This window comes from Mauremys reevesii, linkage group 2 (genome assembly GCF_016161935.1).
Source record: "Mauremys reevesii isolate NIE-2019 linkage group 2, ASM1616193v1, whole genome shotgun sequence".
NCBI lineage: Eukaryota > Metazoa > Chordata > Testudines > Geoemydidae > Mauremys > Mauremys reevesii.
Genome location: NC_052624.1, coordinates 255,346,751 through 255,370,995, shown reverse-complemented (window position 1 = coordinate 255,370,995; position 24,245 = coordinate 255,346,751). Strand labels below are relative to the sequence as shown.

At 39.9% G+C, this 24,245-nt stretch overlaps 1 protein-coding gene across 3 annotated transcripts in view; it reads left to right on the top strand.

Annotated features, from left to right (window-relative positions):
- Positions 1 to 24,245, top strand: part of ANGPT1 (angiopoietin 1) — a 275,560-nt gene that overhangs the window by 180,274 nt on the left and 71,041 nt on the right. For all 3 annotated transcript variants that reach the window (XM_039526223.1, XM_039526224.1, XM_039526222.1), the window contains one exon: positions 7,274 to 7,506. In XM_039526223.1, coding sequence (XP_039382157.1) covers positions 7,274 to 7,506 — 233 coding nt within the window. The remainder of the gene's footprint in view (positions 1 to 7,273; positions 7,507 to 24,245) is intronic.

Genomic DNA, 24,245 nt, shown 5'->3' with positions numbered 1-24,245 from the left:
CTTAAAATCTATCTTTTTGTAGTTAATAAATATTTTATCTAAACCACTGTGTTTGAATTCAAGTGTTTGGGAACCCCATTTGAGATATCAGGATCTGTGCATATCATCTCTTATTAATGAAATGACAGACTTTCTATGAGCTTGTATTGTCCAAAAGAAAAGAGCTGTGCAGTGGAAGATTTACATTTCTGGTGACAAGTCTGTGACTTGGAGTTTTCTGGTGTCACTCTGCAATATAATTCAGGAGTGTCTGACTAGAGCATTCATATAATTCAGCTGGGAGTAATTTACATGCTAGAGGTTGTGTATGGAGCAGATCAGGAGTGGTTGCTCTCACAGCGAAGCAGTGTAAAAGGCACTCCAGGTTGGAGAACTGAGGGGACACAGCTGTTCAACAGTCCAGATTATACCCTGGGTAATGTCACAGAGAGTTTACTTACCTTGTACAGCAACTGGATTTTTTCAAGATGTTTGTCCCTATGTGTGATCCACTACTAGCCCTCCTTCCCCTCTGCCTCGGAGTAGTGGGTCATGGGACTTTGCAGTAGATAAGGAAATGGGGAAAGTTCATCCGTGCTGCTCTATATACCCTTGGTATGGTACAAGAGTGTTAAGAGCATATTAGCAAACCAAATGGGCACTGAAACCAAAAATTTCTGATCAAAGGTGCATGGAGTGAATGCATGCCTGAAGTGGATAGGGTTGCCACCCTCCAGGATTGCCCTGGAGTCTCCAGGAATGAAAGATTAATCTTTAATTAAAGATTATGTCGTGTGATGAAAACTCCAGGAATACATCCAACCAAAATTGGCAAACTTAGAAGTGGAGTACCTATAGGGATAAATATCTCCAAGAACTCCAGTCACTGAAAGTAACCTCTCCTTCCTTTATCTTTTGAACAGGGCAAGTCTCTTACTATGTACATATGCAGCACCTGCTGCAATTTGTCCCTCAATCTTAGAGTACATATTGGATGATTTTGTGAAATGCAATAACTGAAGGCTTGTCTACATGGCGAGTTAGTACACAGCAAGCCAGGGTGTGAATCTACAGCACACTGGCTTCCACGCACTGACTCATTGTATAGACAAGCCTGTAACATTGTGGTTTCCCAGTAACTGTAAATATAAAAGATTGTTTACATCAGTGCAACTTATTCTTCCACAAGGCATTTTTAAATAATGTTTTACATTTTGAGAATGTTCCTTGCTTTCAGTGCCTTCACTTTAAATGTTTTTGAGGGGGATGCAGGGTCACTGATGCCCATAACTGATTGCCTGCTATCTCATTTAGTATGCTACCATAAGGGGAGAATCAGAGAAATGAAAAAGGAGAATCAGAGAAATGAGTTTAAACATGGCAGACTCGCCAATCTAGGCATTACACAGGAATAGGTAAGACAAGTGAAGTGTGTTTCAGCAGACAGAGCAACTGTTAGCAGATTCAGCACAAGAACAGTCATACCATATACAAGGAAGATTATGATAATTTCTCCAGGAATTCTTTTCTTGCACACTACTTCCACTCTTATGTGCCAGAAGTAATGAGAAACACGGTACCACTGGGTGGAGTTTTAGACACATATTTTGGTTTCAGTAAAGAGCTTGATTCTTCTACTCCATTATACTAGCTTTACTTCCTATACCTTACTGTAATTCCACTGACTTCAACAGATGAAATTAAGTGGAGAATCAGGCCCCAGCATTTTACTGGATTTAAAAAAATATGGGAATATAGGTAATACCAGACCAGGCCAGTGCTCCATCTACTTCACTGGCAATGTCCAGTGCTTGATACTAGACAGGAAGTTTCAAGAAAGCTTGTAGTGGACAACTATAGAATAACCTGTCTCACAGGGGAAATTTCTTCCTAACCTCTCACAGCTGGAGGAATACAGCTGGAGAATTAGGATTTAAATCCAATTTCTCTCTATCTGTCTCTCTGTGATTATATATTTGGCCAGACTTTTCTTATTACAATGATAATCCTTGTCTTTACCTGTTGAATAGATCAAAGGCAAAGTAAATCACACTGTCTATGGTTAAAATGTCCAGACTTTTTAAAGATTATTTTTAATGTAAGTGGTTAAGATAACTTTTGATGCAAGAGGATTCCCATCTCCCTGACTTGATCCATATCCTGTTCCCAAACACATCTAAATGGAGGCATCTCAAAATATAAGTAAAAATCCCCTTTAAGCTGCTATGGTCTGGATTGGATTAGTGAAAAAACTATGCAGTTTGCCTAAATCAAGCTTTCCTTCTTTCCAGGAGAGTTTCAAGAGTGCTGTCTCCATGTTCTACTTCATCACCTTTCAAAATGACATTAGCCTTCACTGGAAGTCTGTACATTGGCTTCTGTACTGGCCTGCTAACCTCTCTAGCATTATCAGGAAGGTTTATGAATAATGTTATACACGGTGCAGTCATGCTGAGCTATCCTGCTGGCTTACATCCTGACAAATTTAACACATCATTTGTATGGTAGAAAATAGATTACTGGCTACACTAATACCAGTAGACTAGACAATATACAGAAGTATGCTTAAAATGTAAGGCAAATTGAAGTTGGCTTTCTTCTGTATTGTAACTAACAACTCTAAAGAGTCCCTGTCAACATGGTCAGGCCCAATATGTAAGCTACCATAACAATAACATCCTTTTCTTTACCCTATTATTCTGATACCAGAAAGACTATATGAGCTCCAAGCTGAAGACTGCAATATGTAAAAAAATCAACTTGCTCACAGGGTAACCTTACAGTCAACAGTGATTTATTTTTATCAGTGTTGTGCACTAGCTGTACTTCCATAGACTATTCCATTCTAATGAGTAGACAGGGTTTAAAAATGTACAGGAAAGTCATATTCTCTGTCTACTCACAAAAAAAGAGCACAGAGTCACTCAAGTCACAACTCTGGCATTTTGACTGAAAGCATTATCGAGGAGTAGTACTGCATAATTACTGCAATAGACAATTATAAATCATTTGGATGGTAAAGTCCATTAGTACAAAGACTATTTTTCCCTTTTTGTCTTGCAGAGCACAAGGCCTTTACTTAACCAATAATAAATATTTGATATTGGTTTCATTTTAACCACAACATTCTTGTTAGTGCCTCTTTAAAATACAGTGATGATTGAAAACTTGGTAAACTCTTTGTTCACAGACCTTCCATAAGAGTAACTTATTAATGGTGAATGAACTTTTGAAAGTTTGTGGAGTGAGGTTGGTTCTAATAAACCTTTAAAATTATCTGAATTTCTTTGAAATTGTTTGGGCTTAACACCAGACTGAAAAACCCTCAAACAGGATTTTTGTGAGCGATTTCTAGAACTTCCTTGCTGTAAACATCATGAGTGAAACTCTGGCCCCACTGGAGTGAAAGGTCATGACAGCAACCTTTCTCATGCTATTTAGGTAATTCTGTCTTTTCAGACTAGTCAGTTCAGAAGCCTCCAATCTAAATAAAGTTTTGAGTTTTGCTCATTTCAAGTTTTGAGAGATGGTTCTCACTGGTTCTTAACAAAACTGAACCGAATTCAGTGGGTTTACGTCATTGGTGAATTTGTCACAGGGAGTTCACCTGTCATTAGAGCATATTCTTGTCCTTCATATCTTTGAGGTCTTTATATCTAGGGGGAAAAGCATTGCAGAGATACAGGTCACTACATACACATTACTTAGTTTTGCAGTATATAATACTATTTTAATCTACATAGCAAAGCATAAAGTAATCAGCCACTATGTCATCCCATCTTTGCAGCACATGTTGTTGACACTATACTCATAAATATAAAGATGTGTTATTGCTAAAGCAATAAAACATCTGCAAGCTGCCTCTCTCCATAGACTCCAAACAGGGAAGCGCTATGCGTTGTCATCTTATTCTTCCTTGCCTGACATGGGCAATGTTACTATAAATAAGACACAGTGAACTGTCATCACCATAGATTCATTTACTGTTATGTTAAGAAACATATGATAAGAAACAAACAATGTAGCAATCCATGTTGCGGTAGTCAACCCTTCTTTTCTATGAAAACATTAAGACATGGACACAGATGTAAAATGTTGTATGGTAAGAACTACATTCTGTCCTATACTGCTTGGGTGGGCTGAAGGGGATTTAGAGAGCATCTAGTCTTCCCTTACCCTTCAGCAGCCCAGAAAAATTCCAACCTAGCAACCTCGAGAATGCTACCAGCTACTCCCCTGTCCAGCACAGCATGGCCCTAACAGACGTGCGTTCCAGACAGAGTGCACAATTCTCCTTTTCAAACTAGCTACGTTATTACAAATTATAACATAATATACCCTAAAAGCTGAAATGAGAAGTCAAAATGGAACATTTCAGCCTTATTGAAATGAACCATTTTGATAATTGTCCATGAAGATTTTGATGGAATTTACAGGTCCTGCCAAATGTTAAGTTTTGTTACATCATCATTTTCTGACAAAACTCTTCAGTCTTAAAATTTTTGACGAGCTCTGGCTAGAAGAGACCTTTAAGATCATCTAGTCAGACTTAGTACATAACATGAGACATATAATATCACCAAGTGATTCCTGAATAAGTTGTAGCTGAGCTAGAGCACCCATCTTTTAGGCCTATATTCAGTGTTGATTAACTTCTAGTGATGGAGAATTAACCACATCCTTTGGCAATGTATTAAAATAGTTTATTACCTTCATGGTTAAAAATGTGCACATTGTTTTCATTTTGAATATTTCTAGGGTCAACATCCAATATATTGTATCTTTTTATATATTTATCAATGAGATTAAAGAGCCTTGAGTCTCAGTCATCTTCTCCCTTCCAGCTGGGGCCACGGATGATGCCAAGAAAGTGGTACTCTGTTTATGTCGCTCTGCCTGGCTTTCACAGAAAAGGATGGAACAAGCTTGCACAATATATTTCCTTGAGTGTCCTGTTAAGTCCAAAATTCATAACGTTTGGGAAAAAGAGATTTGCTATTGGTTTTACTTAGGGGTTTTGTTTTGTTTTGTTTTTAAGCTTTATATTACTCTAGTGTGTACAGCAAATCCAGGTCTGAGTTTAATCTTTACACTGTTATCATTTGTAACAGCTCACATTAAGACTCCATGATATTTAATAGAGAAAACTCCAGAAGGATTTTATTACATTTCTCCGTTAGTTTAAATGACCTGAAATAAAATAGGCATTTTGCCACTGATCTATTACCCAGCAGTAAAAACCAAGCTGCGGGGAAAGAGAAAATAAATAAAATCTAGGACTAACTTGGATAGGAAGTGGCCTATTGGCAAGTTTGAGACCAATGGTGGGTTCATGATATGAGAAACACCTCCTTTGGCATATGCAGTAGAATCACTGATCAAAAGTTCAGCAGATGAGAGGTTTTCATTTCTTTATCTAATATTAATAAAAACCTTGATTTGCTGAGCTCCTACAATAATGCCAAAGTATTGGCACTGACAAGACTATAGGATGGTGGTTACATATATCCTAGCTGTCCCGTTGCATCCACAACTCCTTTTGATCTTTATAAAACGAACATGGGGAAAGGGCAGGAGAGGAAGGAGTACAACGAGGGGGAAAGTGTTTGCATACATTTATTCTAAAATTAGCCATAAAATTTGATGAAAGCAAGTCAGTTATTTTTCTACAGTTGTACTCAAGATTTTCCAGGCTGAGGAGATATAAATGATGAGTATTCAGAAGTCCTCTGAGATACCATATGAATCATCGTCTTCATTTTTTTGATGTGCAAGGAAAGTTACTTATGAGGGATTTTGACAAACTAGGGATCCCACATTAAATATCCAGCTTCCTGATTTAACTTTTTGGAAAAGAATCTCATTCACAATATGGAAGTGAGTACCGCTCACCTGTGCAAATTTTCCTTTCCCATCTTCACTAGCTACTTAAAATCTCCCAGGACCCTACAAGTTGAGAATCACGATTATCACATCAAACAACATTTTATTAAAATTATACAAAAGTTTATACGAGCTGCTGAATTGATTATTGGGTTATTTTTAACCAAAGTTGTCCCGTAATGCATTACATTCTAATGATCTGGAAGTTATTTGCACTAGATTGATTATTCCAAGGTTATATAAGATGTCTATATTTTGTTAGCATGCCTAGACAAACTTCAGTTAAACTATCTCTTTTTCAGTACATTTCCAGCATCATTTTCTTCACTACAAAGGTGTGTAAATTTGTCAGCTGTAACTTTAATTTTCCATTTAATTATTTGGTATAATAAATAATAGAATCTGAGAAACAGAGTGTCTTTCATATCAGACCGACTGCAGGCTACATTTCTTTGTTTCTCCCAATATTTAGCATATGAAGTCTCATGTGAAGCAATTAGAAGAGTTCACAGGAGTCATGAGTGAGAGGAAAACATAAGACAGTGACACGAAGGAACAAAGTTACAGTTTTAGGCACTGGTCCTAACAAGGCGTGCATAAGTCTTTGTAGGATCAAGGCCTTAGAGTGCAATTTAGGAGCCTCCTGCTCTGCAAATGTAACATATTGCTAATAAGCCAAAGCTTATGGGAGGATTCCATATGAAACCATATGATAAAAATAGATGCAAGTAGTCTGGAGATTATTCTATGTTTCTCTTTAATTCTTTCAAAGATGCTTTCCTGAATCGGACAGACTGTTGTTTAGATTTTTTTTAGTATTGGCAACATATCCCTTGGCTGGTTCCCCATTGTTCCCAAGTTTTTATCTTCGTGTGCTCACAGCTTTACACAATTCTGCTCCAGCCTACCTCCCTGATCCCATCTCTTATCACATTGCCCCATCCACTCCACCAACAACTTCCATGCCCTGTTCATCTTTCCTCCCTCTCCTGACTCTCCAACTTCTTTGCACATGCAAAAAATATAGTTGGAACTGCATGCCTAATTTGGATACTTAACTATATGCCCAAAGTGGATAACTACATGCACAAATTGCCAGCTAGGTACATAACCGACCACTTGTGCATGCAGTTCCCTAAGGTGGGTGTACAAATTAGGAATGCAATCACGTTTAATATACTGTTTAGAAAGCGAGATCCTAGATGTCAATTATGTTTAGGTGCTAGATAGAATATACCAACCCCTTGGCTAACCTTTAAAAGTGAGTTATGGCTGTGAGTTTATTGCCTTTTGTAAGCATGAGTAATCCATGTGCTGAACTCTGCATACAACCAAATGATAAAATAGACACCAGTTTCTGTATCAATGTATATTAAAACAAATTACTGTCTGTTGTTTGTTTGTTTTTAAGTTTACTTGAGCATAAAATACTAGAAATGGAAGAAAGGCATAAAGAAGAGTTGGATACTTTGAAAGAGGAAAAAGAGAACCTTCAAGGCTTAGTCTCACGCCAAAGCTACATAATCCAGGAGCTAGAGAAGCAGTTAAACAAGGCAACGAACAACAACAGTGTCCTGCAGAAACAACAGCTGGAATTGATGGACACAGTTCATAGTTTGGTCAATCTTTGTTCCAAAGAAGGAGGTAAGAGAGTAACATCTTTAAAAGTCTCAGAAATTTCTTACTCGAGTGACATATTGGGCGGGGAGTGAGGGGGGCATGGAGAGGGTCAAATTTACTTTTATAGGTCCAAAAAGAAAAGAGAATCTGACATTCTGAACTAATCCAGGGCAAAGTAGTTTAGGAGAACATTTGAACATGAATAGTTCTTGAGAGATTGCTGAGATTGAACCTGATGCTAACAAGACTGTTTGATTTTTTGGTTTAATAACATAGAACACTTGTGCCAAATCTTCAGTTGATGTAAATTGGCTCCACTGACTTAGTGATACCAAATTACAGCCATGGAGGATCTAACTCTTTATGACTTGTTATTTTTCAGATATTTTCTGAATATTACATTTCTCTTTGTTTTTCTATTTTTTTTTATTACTTGTTTGTTTCCAGTTGCACGCACAGTGTGGTAGGTACTGAACAAACATGGAAGATGGAATGGGTGCTGTCTTGAAGATATTATAATCTAAATCCAGGCAGACAAAAATGGCACAGGCAATGGGTGGACTATATAGCCAGGCATCAGGGTTATAATTGGTTACATCTTAATAAAGCTTTTTAAAATGTATTATTATTAGATGTCTAGATCTTGAGGAGCAATCTCTAGTTGCATCTCACGCTTGCAATTATTAGTCAACACATTCCTGTAGTATCAAGAAAAAATTCTTCTTCAGGAGTGATTTTAATTCTCGGAGGGTAGTGGCCTTGCAGACCAGCTCAGGAGAGGCATTCCATGCATCAAGAGTAGCATGGAAGAAAGCATAGAGTTACTGTTGGAGAAATGGACAAACAGTTTGTCAAAGGGTGACATCATGAGGCGAGGAGGTGGCGGGAGAGTATGAAAAGGGCTCAGAAGAAAATAGGCTAAGCAGAGTCTTGCAGCACAAGGATAAGAGTTGCTGAGGAGGTGGAGATGGATTCAAAGAGAAATTCCAGAGAGAATTCGAGAGGAAGGTGACATGATCAGAACAATGAGTAAGGGAGATTATCTTTGTAGATGTGTTCTGTATGGACTGTTAAGGAGATATTGTGGATGTCAGGGAAGTCAAAGCAGAGGTTGAAATAAAGGATATGTGATTTGACTAGGAAGAGGTCATCAAAAACCTTGTCAAGAAAATCCAGGAGCAAGTTAAAGGAGAGGTACACAAGGCAAAGGCAGCAAATTGCAGATTCAGAGAGTTTAGAGGTGAAGGGGAGAAATAAGATGGGCCAATAGCTGGACAGGCAAGGTGAGGTTGAGGGATGACATTCTAGAGAGAAAGCCCGGAGCATATGTGAATTGTGATTATATAACTGATTACTTTACCAGTGCAAGTAGATGCGTAGAGATGTGCAGGTAAAAAACAAAAAAACAGGAACCTGCATCCTTATAGTCTGATAGAACTAAGTGTCAAAAAGATCTAATAGATGACCCAATCTCGTTTTTTCCCTAGAGAACATTCCCATTCCCCTTGTGCAGCTTGTATCTAAATAGTTCCAGTGGCTAGGATTCCACCTTCTTCCCTTCGAAGATTTTTTTCACATTCTGACCTTATTGATGGCATGGCTTTTTTCTCATGTCCATTCTAAATCTTTCCTTTCTCTGTTGCTTTGACTTATTCCATGCTAAACAGTTCTTCAGCACCTTAAATTAAATAAAATCTTTTTTAAACAGTATGCTCTCAGACCAATAGTCCAGCATTGTGAAGCAATTCAAATCCTCTAATATATTTTATGGTCTTCTGGCAAGGAAATCTGGCAGAGTTTTGCTCAGGCTGTTTTAACAGCGCTCAGGAGCATTTTGAAATTAATATCAATGTGAGAGAGATATTATTTTCATACAGAGATGAACAGCAAGCTGTTGTAAAGACTGAAAACAGATTTTCTAGCTATCTTGAATTAGATTCAAACAAAATATTTCCCCCTTTAATATGGAGATTTCAGACATCAGATGGTTCTTATAAATACTTTGAACCAGGATTTTTCAAAAAATCGGAATTTAGGCCAAATTTAGGTACCCGAATAAGTGAATTTTCAAAAGTGCTCAGTACCAAACAACTCCCACTGAATTCATGAAAGCTACTACATGCTCACTGCTGTTGAAACTCAAACTATTTGCATGCCTAAATGTAGACTTAGTAGCCTAAGTTTAGACACCACCATCCCATTCCCCATTTCTCTTTGCATTTAGTAACTGACTCAGATTCATGCTTGGATACTATGTTGATTGGCATATTGTAAATACCTAGATCAATTTACATAGAGATAGAGCACTTTCATAGGAATACCTCACTTTGCTATACATTTAAATCTATCTAACTTACAAGTTTTAGGAAATGAATTGTTTCTCAGAACTAAAAAAAACCACAGAAAAGTTTTTGTTAAAATAACGTTAACATAAAACACCAGACCATTATAACGAAATCTTGGACACTAACACATACACTGATTTTTAAAAAAATTATTACCAGCATCAATTTGTGAAAATAATCATTATACATACTGGAGACTGTTTCGAGTACAAGGTATGCATGCTGGGAAGAACAATTGGAACTACTGTAATATAGCCATAACCACTCAGGGAAAATATGTAAACTTTAGTTAAACACAAATATTTGCTATCTGTGTACTGGCATTCAAAACGTAAAATGAGGGTAGGAGTTAATTGAGTAACAGATAATAAAAATTAAAATATTATTTATAAATTAATGGTATGCCCGCATCTTCTATACTGTGCTCCGTTCTGGTTATCTGATCTCATAAAGGATATTGAAGAAATGGAAATGGTCCAAAGTAGGGCAATGAAAATTATTAGAGACATGGAAAGACTTCCATCTGAGGAGAGAATATAAATATAGGACTATTTTGTCAAAAGTGAGAGGAATAAGTTGACATGATATAGGTATATAAAATGATGAATGGTAGAAAGAAGAGCAATTGGACTTTCTTACCTCTTATTATAAAACACAAACATGGGAGTATCTAATAAAATTAAAAGGCAATACTTTTTCACTGATAAAAGAAAATACATAACTAACTTTTGGAACTCATTGATATTATTGAAACAAAGAGTTCAGTAGGATTTAAAAATGATTAGACAATTATGTGAATAACAAGAATATCTACACTAAAATTAGGTAGGGTGAGAATTGACAAGGGATATAAACCCTCAAACTTCAGGACAAGATTTAACTAACTATCCATCCTTGGGACTGGATTGAAAATTACCCAATGGACATGTTATTCCATAAACGATTACAGGCAGATCTCACTTTCCTCTGAAAAGAGCCAGTCTTCGTAGCCCCAAAAAGTCTCAGTCACAGAAACCCTTTAATTTGACAGACCTAATAATGCAAAAGACAATCTCAGCTTTCATTTAAAAAGAATAGTTTCTAGTCTTTTTCCTTCCAACAATAGCATTGTAAATGTGAATCAATGAGAATCTATTCCAACTGGAAGGCCAGTGCTGTCCACTCTGCACACCAGGGTGGGTAGTTTAATAGATTCAGAGGCAGCACGCCTAGTTGATTAAACAAGGCCCTGAGGGCCAGATTTTCGAAGACATATTGGTGCCCAAAGATGCAAATAGGTGCCTAATGAGATTTTCAAAAGTGCCTAACCTCTTCAGAAGCTTTTGAAAATCCCACTAGGTACCTTTCTGCTTCTCTAGATGCCAAAATACCTTTGAAAGTATGGCCCTAAGAGAATAAGCTCTGATACTGCCTGCCTGTTTGGCCTTTGTCAAGGTCAGATGACATGAGCAAGGTTAGATGACACGGTGATAACAATTCTTATGGTTGGTCTACAGCAGTATTTCCATTATTGCTAGGCCAAGGGGCAGGGCAGAATTTCTGAAAGTTCTCAGTGTATAAAGGCAAATGAGAGAAGGGGAATAAAAGTCACACTACTAATCACTTCAAAAAGTAGAGGTGAACCTAAGTTGCAAAATTTGGATCTAGATCTGAATTTCAAACTCCCCAACTATCCGGGGTGTTTACATCTCTGGTTTTGCTACAGACTACATTTGAGACAGGGCCACCTGTAAAAATTTCCAAACAATTCTGAGTTTGGATTCCAAAACCACCCAATCAATGTTGCCAGTGTGATCAATTCTATGGCTTTAGTTTATGCTGATCTGTAAAAATATATTCTCCACTAGATCAGAAAACCTGTGGATAGGAGAAATATACATGATATCACAGGGTCCCAAACATCTTGTATTTATTGCTAATAGAGTTGTCATATAGTTTGTTTAAACCTTTTTTTTTAAAATGTAGCAGTGGGAATCTTGGCACCAACTCATTTCTAAAATAACAAGTCTTTCAAAAACTAGCCTTCCTGTTAAAAGACTGGTGTGCATTATAGGTAATAATGGGAGATATACCAATCTCCTAGAGCTGGAAGGGACCTTGAAAGGTCATTGAGTCCAGCCCCCTGCCTTCACTAGCAGGGCCAATTTTTGCCCCAGATCCCTAAGTGGCCCCCTCAAGGATTGAACTCACAACCCTGGATTTAGCAGGCCAATACTCAAACCACTGAGCTATCCCTTCCCCCTTAGGATTTTAAGGGAACTTGTTAAGGATTAAATAATTTCCAAATCCAGCCATAGATAAGGGCCAGAGGTTTCCCTCCCATCCATAATGCAGGGAGGAGCAAAGGAACAGGAAAGCAGGGCCAAAGGCCCCAAAATCTACTGGTGACAAAGATGCATCCCCAAGACTGCAGAAGCCCCTTCCACATGCAGAGACAGGAAGGAGTTGGAGCAGTGGTTGTATATGATGTGGTTTGAGGATCTGGTGGATTTCTGATGAAATTCATACATGAATTTATGCCAGTGAGATCAGCTTCGAAGGAGGTATTGCCCATATGGAGAGGGGAAGCTAGTGACTGCAAGGCTGCTGAGTGGGAGGAAGAGGTCTAATAAAGCATGGATGGGCTAGTTTTCTTCATAGGTGTTCCAACAAATGCTCCCTCCCTGTCTCAGTGTGGGGGACATTTGACTGGATTGGCAGGGGACAGACAACTCATTTGGTCCTCAGAGGACGAGGAAGAAAGAGGTAGGCTTGGCTGCTTTGGAATCTTTTCTCTCCCACCCCACCCAGAATGTCATCAGTTCCCCAGAGAGGGGATTGTGGTGGTAGCCCTGTTTCACACTGATCAAGTTTTAAGAGTACTCTTCCTCTACAGTGGGCTTTTCTGTGGGAGAGGAATAGCAGCTCCTAAAGTTTTAAGGAGGTTGAAAGGTGAGTGAAAATCCCCCCCCCCACACACACCCACTAGTGTTGCAAATATTTTGGAATGGCTCTAAAACAGAGAGGAAATGGGAAGTGGATTGTTATAAAAATGAGAGTGTTCAGACACCCATTCCTGCTGCTGTCTACCAATGGGGACAAGTCTGGCTAGCACTGGACCATGTTTGTGCATATGTGGTCCTAAATAGATAGTTTGATTCATTCAGCAACCCCATTCCTAGATGCATGGTCTCTCACAACACAGAGATGTGTAGGGTTCTAGGAGGAATTTCCCCCATGGTAACAATATGCAACAGATAATTTCCTTATCTCAAATAGATACAATGCCAAACCAAGGAAGTAATTGAGAGGTCATGTGGCTCCAACAGGAAAATTATGTATAAGGGTTAAATACTGCAGTTCTCACCCAGGCAAAAGTCCCCTTTCACTTCAAACAGAGTTTTGACTGACTAGTAGATCGTAGAATTTGTCCCAACAGAAAGCAAAAGAAAATCCTTGCCTAGCAAATAATAGCCTATTATTATATTGTGCCTATAATATTACATGTATTTTGCATATTATGAACAAATTTAAATAATATGATAGGTGGCCTACCCATTTCCCCTCCCCCACTTAAAAGGGAGTTTAAAAATACACAAAGGACTGGCAGGGTTCTTTATCAATGTGGTTATTCATTTTTTCCTGTTGTTGTTTTTTCTTTTGTGTGTCCGACTACATAGTAACATAGTTTGTTAAAATGTTTGGTCTAATGCTGTATGTTTCAGAGGACTAATGCAATAGGAAAGAAAGTTTGTTCATTAATGTCTGGTTTTGTGGCCTCCTAACGAGAGAAATGAGGCATTAGCTTCCTCTTGAATGCTGACAAGAAGTTCGGCTTAAGTCTCAAAACAATACACACATATGCTAGGAATTTACCTCCCTAGAAGTGCCTATTGAGTTCATGAAGTAAATCATTCAGTGAGTGGGTGAGATATTTAGGTTTCTGAGAATCACAAGTCTCCTGGGTTATGAGTAGTTTTCATATCTTACCAAATTATGCAAGAAAATGAAGAAGGGGCAAATCTTTGTTTTAACAGGATACATGTTAAAAAAAGACAAATTATATATTTATTCAAAACCATAAACTGCAAATAGTTATTCTTTTTTCTCTGCCTTCAGTAGCTGTGATGTAACTTTAGTGTAAGTTTAAGATGGTGGGAAATGAACTGAAACTTCAAGGAAGTGACCTAAAGGTTACCACAGACACAGGGCCAAGGTTTTGGCTGGCATAACTCCACTGACATCAGTAGAGTTATACCAACAGAGATGTTGGCCCCGTTTTCTATAGGACATCAAAAAGAACACAGATAACATGAGCCAGTGGTATAGAAAGATCACAGTCAGAAGAGTTAGTTGGACTCAGGTGACCCAAGAGGTTATTTTCAATCCTAATATCAAAGCTATGTTTATAAAGGCAAATTTGTTATAGTAAATTGATGCCAGTGTCTCTGGAATAGAATTAACTGAGAGTTCTTGTGGTTTATATGGTCAGAATGGAAAAGGAAAAGGATTGAATGACATAGACAAGAACATTTGTATTCTTCTGAAACCCTTTTTAAATGATGGTAGATTTAATTACTTTCTTCTCTGGCTAGCACCATTTCCCTCGTTATTTGTTTCCTCTCATTAAACTGTGGACTCCACTGCCTAGCCCAACCTTAATACCACTGAGCCAAAAGTTTTGTGTTTGTTTTGTTTTGTGGCACAGCTGGAACTTTGCCAACTAGACAGACCTGTAGCACAAAATGAATCCAGCAACACATTCTTTTTTGGAAGAAACAAAATAAATTTCTTTCCTGCTTCACTGACATCTATAAGATTACTTTGATTGTAGCTGTGAGGTAGATTAGCAGTGCTGGAAACAAATTGACTTAAATGTTATTACTAATAATAAATAACACTTTGCAATGATTAATAAAACTTGGCACTCTTCATCCATAAATATCTAAACACTTTATAAAAGTGGTAAGTTTAATTACTTTCCCCCATCTCATTCTTTTTTAAGTACAGATGGGGAAATTAAGAACAGAGAAATTAAGTGACTTGCCAAAGTCACACAATGGCTCAGTGCCTGAGCTAGGAACAGTACCCTTGTCTTCTGACTTTATTTCCTGTGTCCAAGCCATTCTTCATGCCACATTAACTCCTTTATCTTTAAACCTGACATTGATCCCCATAGTTAGAAGCAAATTACTTTTGGATGCCGAGTGTGTGTGTAAAGAGCATAAAAGCTGCCCTCTGCTCTACTTTCAAAGGGTCATAGACGTGTAGGACTGGAAGGGACCTTAAGAGGCCATTGTCTAACCTGTTCTTAAAAACCTCCAGTGACGGAGAGTCCACTCTTTTAGAGGTTCATAATCTATAGATAACTGGTTATACTTTTAAAAAAAAATAATCAATGAATGTTAAAGGGGCCAAAGAAGCAACATCGGAAGCATTAATGTTTTTAAAAAATGCATTCCCCCAAAAGAAAATGTGTGTTTGGAATCTGATGTTTACAAAAATAAAAGTAGCCTTCTGTTAAAAAAAAAAAGAGAAATAAAAATATCCCCCTTCTGAATAAGTTTTAATGAGTTTTTCACATAGAATTCCCAAAGCTCATAGTATTCCTAGTCTGAAAGCTGTGCAAAAATGTAGGCCTAGATTTCACAATGACAGCCATTCAGATTCAGGTAGACTCCTCTGCCTGTGTGCAGCCCCACTGGCTTGGATGAGTTCCATGGGGATGTAGGGGTCAGCCCACATGAAGTGCATTCCATGATCAGATAGTCTGAGTCAGGACTCCATAGGTGCAATGTAGCTATATACAGCACTATGGACACCATCATCACTTCTGTGTGTGTGTTTCTTGGTTATCGGATGATACAGGACTGCTGTTTCTTTTCTGATTTATTGTTGTAGTATTTGTAAGAGCTGCCTAGAGGGCTCTGATAAGTATCTCTTGTTTTGTACATTTTAAAAAAAACAATATAAATGATGATAAATAATAATAGCTACAAATAAAAACTTCACAGCCTCTCAGGCATGGGCAAACTTTTTTCCCAAATTATGAACTATAGTCAATTATAACAAAGCAGAGTAGTTAGGTATTGTGATCTCTTCAGACTGCAAGTTGGTAAAGGAACAGTAATGAAATAAAGCAGCTAAAATGTACAGCGTCTAGTATTTCTGTCAGTGACTCACTTGACAAGCCAAGATTCAGCTGTTGTACCTGTGCTAACTTGCATATGGTGACAGCTAGTGGTCAATATTTGTTTGTGTTGGAGCAGAAATGGCTTAATAGTTTTATCTTTTCCTCATTTCAGTTAACTGCTAATTCTGAAATCAATTGCCCATCCAGTTTCAGAGAACATAACCAATATCTAATAGCTCTCAGATCTGTCTTGTGAAAACAGTATTATTCACTCATGCTGAAGACATTACATGGAATATTAGCATACATGAAACAACTAACAACATTGACAATGTCACTCATTGCCTTGTTAATGAAACATTCCTTTGTGTAAATATCATGGTTCAGTCAGAAAAATTAAATGAACATTAGGGTGTCTGTGTGGAAAAAGTTTAAATAACTTAAAGAAATAGGGACACAAGATATAAAACAAAGCCTGTACCTTTATCTCTCTTGTAGCAGTTTGTAAAAGTATCCTTCAATTTTCAGTTCTCAATGAATGGCTGGTTATTCACAAATTTGCTGTCTCAGACAGAAACTTACAGAATTATATTGCAGCTGGATAATTAAGTGTCTTTATATCTTTGTAAATGGGCCATAAGGCATTCTATTTAAACTCTTTAATGAGGACCACTTCATGATATTCCCAAGTGATCGCTTTCAAATGCACTGTGAATTTAAGTATTATTGTTTTTAGCAGTCACCAGGGCTAAATGTATTGGAAAACAAACTTCATAACTGTTGACAATTTATTAGGTAGCAAATAATTATTGTCCAAAGAGGGTGAAAGCTGAGTGTGTTAAAATAGTTTTACAAGACCAAGTCAATTTCTGCGAAGAAAGAAGGGGCATATTTTTATATATGGTGTAGTTGATAGATGGTTGGACAGCTGAGTGTTCTTTTTATGGCTTTGTTTGTTTTTCTCACTTCAGACTGGTGTGTGTGTGGGGTAATGAATGTGATTTTCTCTTCAGCTGTTAATACTCTTTTATAAATGTTCATTTCAGGAAAGTAATCAGTAAAACTTTTCTTTCTTTCTTTCTTCCTTTCTTTCTTTCTTTCCCTTAAATTAATATGGGTCTCTAATTCTGAGATGTGAGGAACATGCTCAACACCTACTGAAACCAGTATTGGATTGAATCCTTAGCTGGAGGAAATCAGCATAGCTCCTTTCACTTTAATGGCACTAGGCCAATTTCCACCAGCTGAGAATCAGGCCCATGTGTTCAGCACCTATCACAATCAGGCCATGGGTTTTTTATAGCATATAATACCTTAACTCTTCATGTGCTCTGAATGATTAAATTTAGGGCCAAATCTCGCAGTCCTATTCTTTCAAAACTCTCAATGATTCGGCAGTGGCTTGTATCTGACTATGTATTATAGAATTTGGCCCTAAATTCACACTGTGTTCTACTTTCCCACAAATTTTAAATGCCTATCTCACTTCAAGGCCAAATCCTGCAGTTTTAACTCAAGATCTACTCTGGCAAAACTTCCATTGACTTTGTCAGGATGTCTGGAATGGCTCATGACCCGGAAGTGCCAACCTCAGGGCAGGGTTAAGAAACATGGCACAAACCCAAATTGGTTGTGTGTTCTACATTTAGATTTGACCAACCAAGTATCAAGTGTGAACCCCTCAAGCACTGTAAAAGCCTTAACATGGAGTCACAGATAGTCCCCTTGAGTACCCTGATCTACCTTGGCACCTAGGCAAGCTTGCCTTTGTGATAAATCGTCTCTTATGCCAAACATCACAATAATATTCAGGTTACTCCAAGTCCCAAAGGACCAATTACTTACCCCAGGTCAAGTGTACCCTAGATCTTTCACTAAAGGCAGGGCTTGTAGCCAATCCTACAGTAAAGGTGTATTAACTAGGAAAAAAGAAATGAGTGTTATTTACAAGGTAAAATCAGGTAAACATACGCACACAAATGAAATAGAGCTTTAGGTTTCAAAAAGTAGTAGAAACTGCTGTAATTTGGAAACTCAATATGTCCTCTAGGGCTAACCCACGCTAAACAGCTGGAGGATAGACAGGAACTATTTGGTTACATTGTCAACGTCTAGCAATATACATGTAAACCCACAAAACCCACAATCATTATCTACTAATATGTTTCAAAAGGTTGAACCTGGGTCCATTAGCCTGCTAGTTGTGTGACCCTTTCTGGCCCTGCATCACAGACCTATTCACAGGGCACAGCCATGGGCTGTAGTACTTATCTAGTTCAGTTTTAAACTCCTCAAGTGATGGGGCTCCCATCAGCTTCCTTTGGAAAATAATTGCGTAGTCTAATTTCATCATCATTTCCTGATATACCTCTTAAATTAACCTTTTGCTAGCCTAATTTCATTACTGTGAATGAAATTAGTGATATTAGTGGGAGATCTGTTTGTGGGTATATGGCAGTAGAATGCCACACAGATAAAATCATTGCCACATGAAGCCTTTCCACCATAAGAATGACACAACACCGACACCACCTCCTACTCCTGAATCACTAACAAACACAAGAGACTCCATGTAGCCTGCTAGGGTCTTTGCTATTGCTATTGATTACAAGTGGAAGACGCTCTGATACTATGGTGATGCATGGCAGAATAAATACCTAAAATATAGACATATATTACAAAAAACTAAGTAATATTTGATCAGTAATAAACGAAAACCATAAACAATGACTTTTTTAACTGTTACCTTTGACATCCCAGAACAGAAATTAAAGTCCCAGTATAAATTGTATAAATTAAGAGTAACCCACTAGTGTGTGCTATACAGGACCTCCTCTGTTCAGATCCACAGAAGATATGAGTGAATTCAGTCCCCAGCTAAAGAGCTTTGGCTCCAGATATAGCATCTCATAAACTCCATGGACTAGCACAGAAGGGACCCTGTAACACATGCTCACCAGTGGGTTACATAACTCCTCTGCTCAACAAAAAGCTTGTCCTACAGCAATCTGAATCCCAGACAAGCCCTGACTCATGTGATGGCTACCATATTGGCTGGCACACAGTGAATTGAATGGGGAGCCTCCAGAGCTGAAAGCATGAGCTGCTATAGCTAAAGAGCCAATGTTCCGTAGCTGTGGGGTATAACAACTCATCTCTTTTGTGGATTAGCACAGGGGAGGACTTGTAATACACATTGACCAGTGGGCTACATAAGTAGGAGAAAACTCAACATGTCATAGTAATAGTCAATTTAATAGTCTTAACATAGTTTTTGAAAGCAAAGTCAGCTATGGAAATTATGATCAAATCTGAAAGGTTCCCATTCAGAAATATAAAACCCGTCACATATATTTTCTAGATTTTAACCTTATCTTTTGATTTTCATTGTGCTTAGTGCACTATTATTAGGGCTATGTTTTAGTCACAGGTATTTTTAGTAAAAGTCATGGACAGGTCACGGGCAGTAAATAAAAATTCACAGCCAGTGACCTGTCCATGACTTTTACTATATACCCCTGATTAAAACTTGGAGGGGGTGGGGGTGCTAAGAGCACCGTGGTTGCTTGGAGGGGTCTCATGGCCTGGGGAGCGCTGCAGGTACTAGAGGGGGTGTTGGTGGGACTGGACCAGATTCTCAACCTGGCTCCTGGGAAGCAGTGATCTCCAGCTCCTAACTTCACGTGCTTCCTCCACTCTGCACCAAGCCCTGGTTCTGCTGCTCCCATTGGCTGGGAACCACAGCCAATGAGAGCCGCGGGGGCAATGCCTGCGAGCCAAGGCAGCAAGTGGAGCTAGGAGCTGAGGGAGGGGAGTTCCTGCTGGAGGTTAGGGAGACCCGAGACTGCCCCAGCAGCAGCCGGTCATGGAAAGTCACAGTATCCATAACTTCTGTGACATTCGTGACAAACATGGAGCCTTAGCTATTATTGCTCTTATCCATCTATCACATTTCTGAAGTGCCCATCATTTTAGTATGTAGGCAACTGATTAACTATTCCTTCACTAAAAAGTAGTATATTATAATTTTACAACTTTAAAGTGGTAGCACTGGCTATGTCCTCTGTGGTGTTTAGCTATTTTTACTCTTACTATTTATTAATTAGTGTAGCACTTAGGAACCCTAGTCATGAGCCAGGTGCTGACTCTGCTGGGTTCTGCAAAATTACAGGACCCTGTTCAAAAGAGCTTGCAATATAAATGTCAAACAAGACAGAACAGATGGAGCTTTAACTGATACTTTTTGCTGTATGGGATTGTGAGTTGCTTTTTTCTGTTTCCATATTCCAAAGATGTTTTTATCTTGAAGGTTCAGCTCAGTTGGAACGACCTCACGGTTTTGTGTCTCTGCTTGTGTTCAGTGTGTGATAGCTGTAGCATGGTTTGTATTGTAGTTCAATGTACTATACATTTTGGCATATGCTTCCCAGGTTTTCCACTTTTGCTGATCAGGTGACACATATCTTGCAGTAAGAAATATATTGTCAAAAACAGATAGTAATAGGGTGGGTTTTTTTGAGGATAGAGTGTGTTTTGGTGGCATGGTACTGGCCACTGAGGGTAAGTTCTTCATCACCATGCTGGGTCCCGAATGAAGGTTGTTATATACAGGAGTAGGCCATTGGTATAACAGATTGCATCTGTCTATGGTTCAGAAGTTCATCAGTGGTTACAACCTTGGAGCCATGGAGATAGAGGAGAGCCCCAATACCATTGCAAGGCAGGGTTGAGATCTGGGGCTGCATGGGGTGGAGGGGAGTCCTGGGATGGAGCAGGGCTGGGATGAGATGGGGAGATGGAGGGTATCCCTGGGGAGAGGGCAGGGCTGGACAGGGTAAGGGTGGGGGTATGGAGGGGAGCCCCAGGGCCTGGGCAGGGCTGGGTCAAGGTGAGGGGATGGGGAAGGAGAGGAGAACATAGTGAGTAGATGGAGGGCCCAGGAGGCCCTGTGAAGCTTGGGGAAGATGAAGTAGGAGAACCCCTGTTCTACAGTGGGCAGGGCTAAGCTGGGGAGGAGATCAGGGGGTGGAGCAGGGGAGACCCTTCAAGCTGCTTCCCCTGGTGTGCAAATCCCATGGCTGGCCCCATCCAAACTTCCTGGCTGCCTCTGCCCACCTTCAGGCTGAGCATTGCTCTGGATATCCTCTGGCAGCACTATACCCCTGCCCAAAAGACAGGCAACTGGCACCTCCCCTGGCGCACGCCCACACCTTCCCAGGCAGGTGCCTCCCATAGACTGAGAACCTCTTCTGTAGACCCTGACCCTGCTTCTAGACCTTCTGGCTTCTGTTATGGGTAGAGGTGGATCTACAGACAACCCTCTCCTCAAATTTTTGGAAACACGGTAACTAGGTAGGGAGATTTCTAACCTGAGACAACTTCAGCCCCCATTGTTTTTTACGGACACCTGCATACATATGGCAGCAAGAATTTGGCCAATGAATATTTCCTGAACATATAGTGAATAAGTTTTCTCCTTTTGGCTTTCCACTCTCATGAAGATCATTAGGAATCTTCTTTTGCTATGGAATAATTGTTGGACATTAAAAGTAGATTAAGTACAAGCATGTAGGATATTATTAAGCATATGAAAATATAAAGATTCATTGCAGAAATCTCTACATTTCTGTTCATTTAAATCACCATTGTACAAAAAACATACAGCTTCCTTTCATCTGGCATTTATTGGCATTGTCATATGAAGACATAATTAGCACCTGTGGGATTAACTCATTTAGTCTTTGCAGAATTTATGAATGCGTTAGTTCACATGTTCGGTACCATGGGAAGTATGAATGTGACTCCATGAATTTAGGCAAAATAATCAACTGCCTTTGCCTGTAAGCACTACTGAACATCAGGGTGTAATTAAGGAATGTCCATTTTAGGTTGCTGCAGTAACAGGCACACATATTTCATTTTCTCAAAGCCTAATTAGAAATGTCAGGAAACATTGAAATATATAAATTTTAAGGTAATTAATTTTCCCATAGTGATGAGATCAGTTAATTTGGATCAAATTAGAAAAAGGCAAATATGTATCTAACATTTTTTTTGTTCATAGCACCAAATATATCAAAATTATTTTGCTTGATGCAGACTTTTGTTAGCAACCTCAGCTACATAATATATTGATATGAACATGTATTTAAAATATCTGAACTAACTTTAGGCATTGTTCAAATCAGTTAAGATCTTCAAGTAGTCAAAGAAAGGGTAATAGCTACACATGATGTCTGTGGCCCATCCGTGATTGTTATTAGCAAATTTCTCCAACGGCCAGAGGTGGGACACTAGATGGGGAGGGCTCTGAGTTACTATAGAGCAGGGATCGGCAACCTTTGGCGAGCGGCTTGTCAGGGTAAGCCCCCTGGCAGGTCGGGCTGGTTTGTTTACCTGCCACGTCTGCAGGTTCGGCCGTGTAGACGTGTGGACCCACCCCTGCAGCTCCTCCTGCTGGTCGTCCTCAGGGAATTAGCTCTCCCAGCGTCCGGAGAGCTCTCTGCAGGCCAATGATCTGCCTTATTGCTGGCTCTGTGTCCCTCCCAGGACCCCAGTGCCCTTGTCTTGGGTACTGTCCCCCTGGCAGTACCCCTCACAGCCTCAGGGTCTCCCCCTCCCAGGGGAACTCCCATCCCCTATCCCCACTTTGCCTCAGTGTTAGGCTACTGCCAGTCCCTGTCTAGCCCCCGCTCACTGTGGGGGACTGCAGTGTAAGCCACTCATCACAGGCAAAGGGGGTTCGGACCTGCTGCCTCTGCCTACCCATGGGCTGCCCTCTGCAACCCCCAGTACCTATTAGCCCAATGCTAGGCCACAGCCTGGGGCTTTCCAGGCTGGAGCTCCCCAGCTCCTCTGCCTTTCCCCAGCCCTGCTCCACTCAGGCACCCTGTCTCCAGCTCCCTGCAGCCAGGCCCTTCTCCCTCTACAGGAAGAGGGAGACTGCTGAGCTCCTGGCTCCCAGCCTTTTTATACAGGCCAGCTGTGGCTGCTTCCCCAATCAGCCCAGCTTAGCAGCACCCAGCCACAACCTTCCCCCAGGGCTGTTTTAAGCCCTTCAGGGCAGGAGCGGGGTAGGCACCCTGCTACAGGCCGATCGAGGCTCCCACTGGCCATGGTTCGCCGGTCAAGGCCAATGGGGCTGCGGGAAGCGGCGCAGGCCAAGGGATGTGCTGGCTGCCACTTTCCACCACCCTCATTGGCCTGGAGCAGTGAACTGCAGCGAGTGGGAGCCGCGATCAGCTGAACCTGCGGACGCAGCAGGTAACAAACCGGCCTGGCCCGCCAGGGGCCTTACCCTGGCGAGCCGCGTGCCAGAGGTTGCCGATCCCTTCTTTATACCTTCAAGGCAGTACCTTAGGCTGGGGATGGTACAGAGTCTCACTATCACATTGGGAGCTCCAGGAGCTATTGCGATCCCCAGATGGAATACAACCACTGTGCAAGTATCAGAGGGGTAGCCGTGTTAGTCTGGATCTGTAAAAGCAGCAAAGAATCCTGTGGCACCTTATAGACTAACAGACGTTTTGCAGCATGAGCTTTCGTGGGTGAATACCCACTTCTTCGGATGCAAGTCATCCGAAGAAGTGGGTATTCACCCATGAAAACTCATGCTGCAAAACGTCTGTTAGTCTATAAGGTGCCACAGGATTCTTTGCTGCAACCACTGTGCAGCATCTGCTCCTCACTGTGCATGGGTAGTTCTGCTGACGGGTGAAGACATGGGGGAGGTAGAGGACATAGCCAAAGCACTGCCACTTCCCTGTTAGCCTTCCAGAGACTACCACTGACAGTGGTACCAGCCCTTTGAATTTCTTCCACTCTCTGAACACAAGGAATAATGTTGTGCACAGCCATTGCATCTCAAAACCCAGCTACTGAGCCTGCGTGCCCATGCACTAAGCAATTCTTTTCAGAGATGAAACTCTGAGTGGCTCCCATCAGAGATTAAAACCCCAAAGAAAGCCTAAAGAATCACAAAGATTTAGAGCTCTCTTGTCTAAGGAGAGCTATTGCCTTTGTCTCTTTGTTTTTTACCCACCTCAAACAGACAAACTATATGTGCATTTTACGAAATATACAATCTGAATATTCCTCTGAGGTTCTTTGGTGATTGAAATGTCAAGTGCTTTATTGAATGGACTGATTTTATTTCATTTGCTGTAAAAACAATTATTTTGTTATTGGCTATTGAGATACCTATTTAAAAATATCAGGTCCCTTAGTTATGACATCCAAGGATATTAATGCCATTTCTGTTTAAGTTTTACTGCTCACTCTAAACCCAAACCCTGTAGATACATACA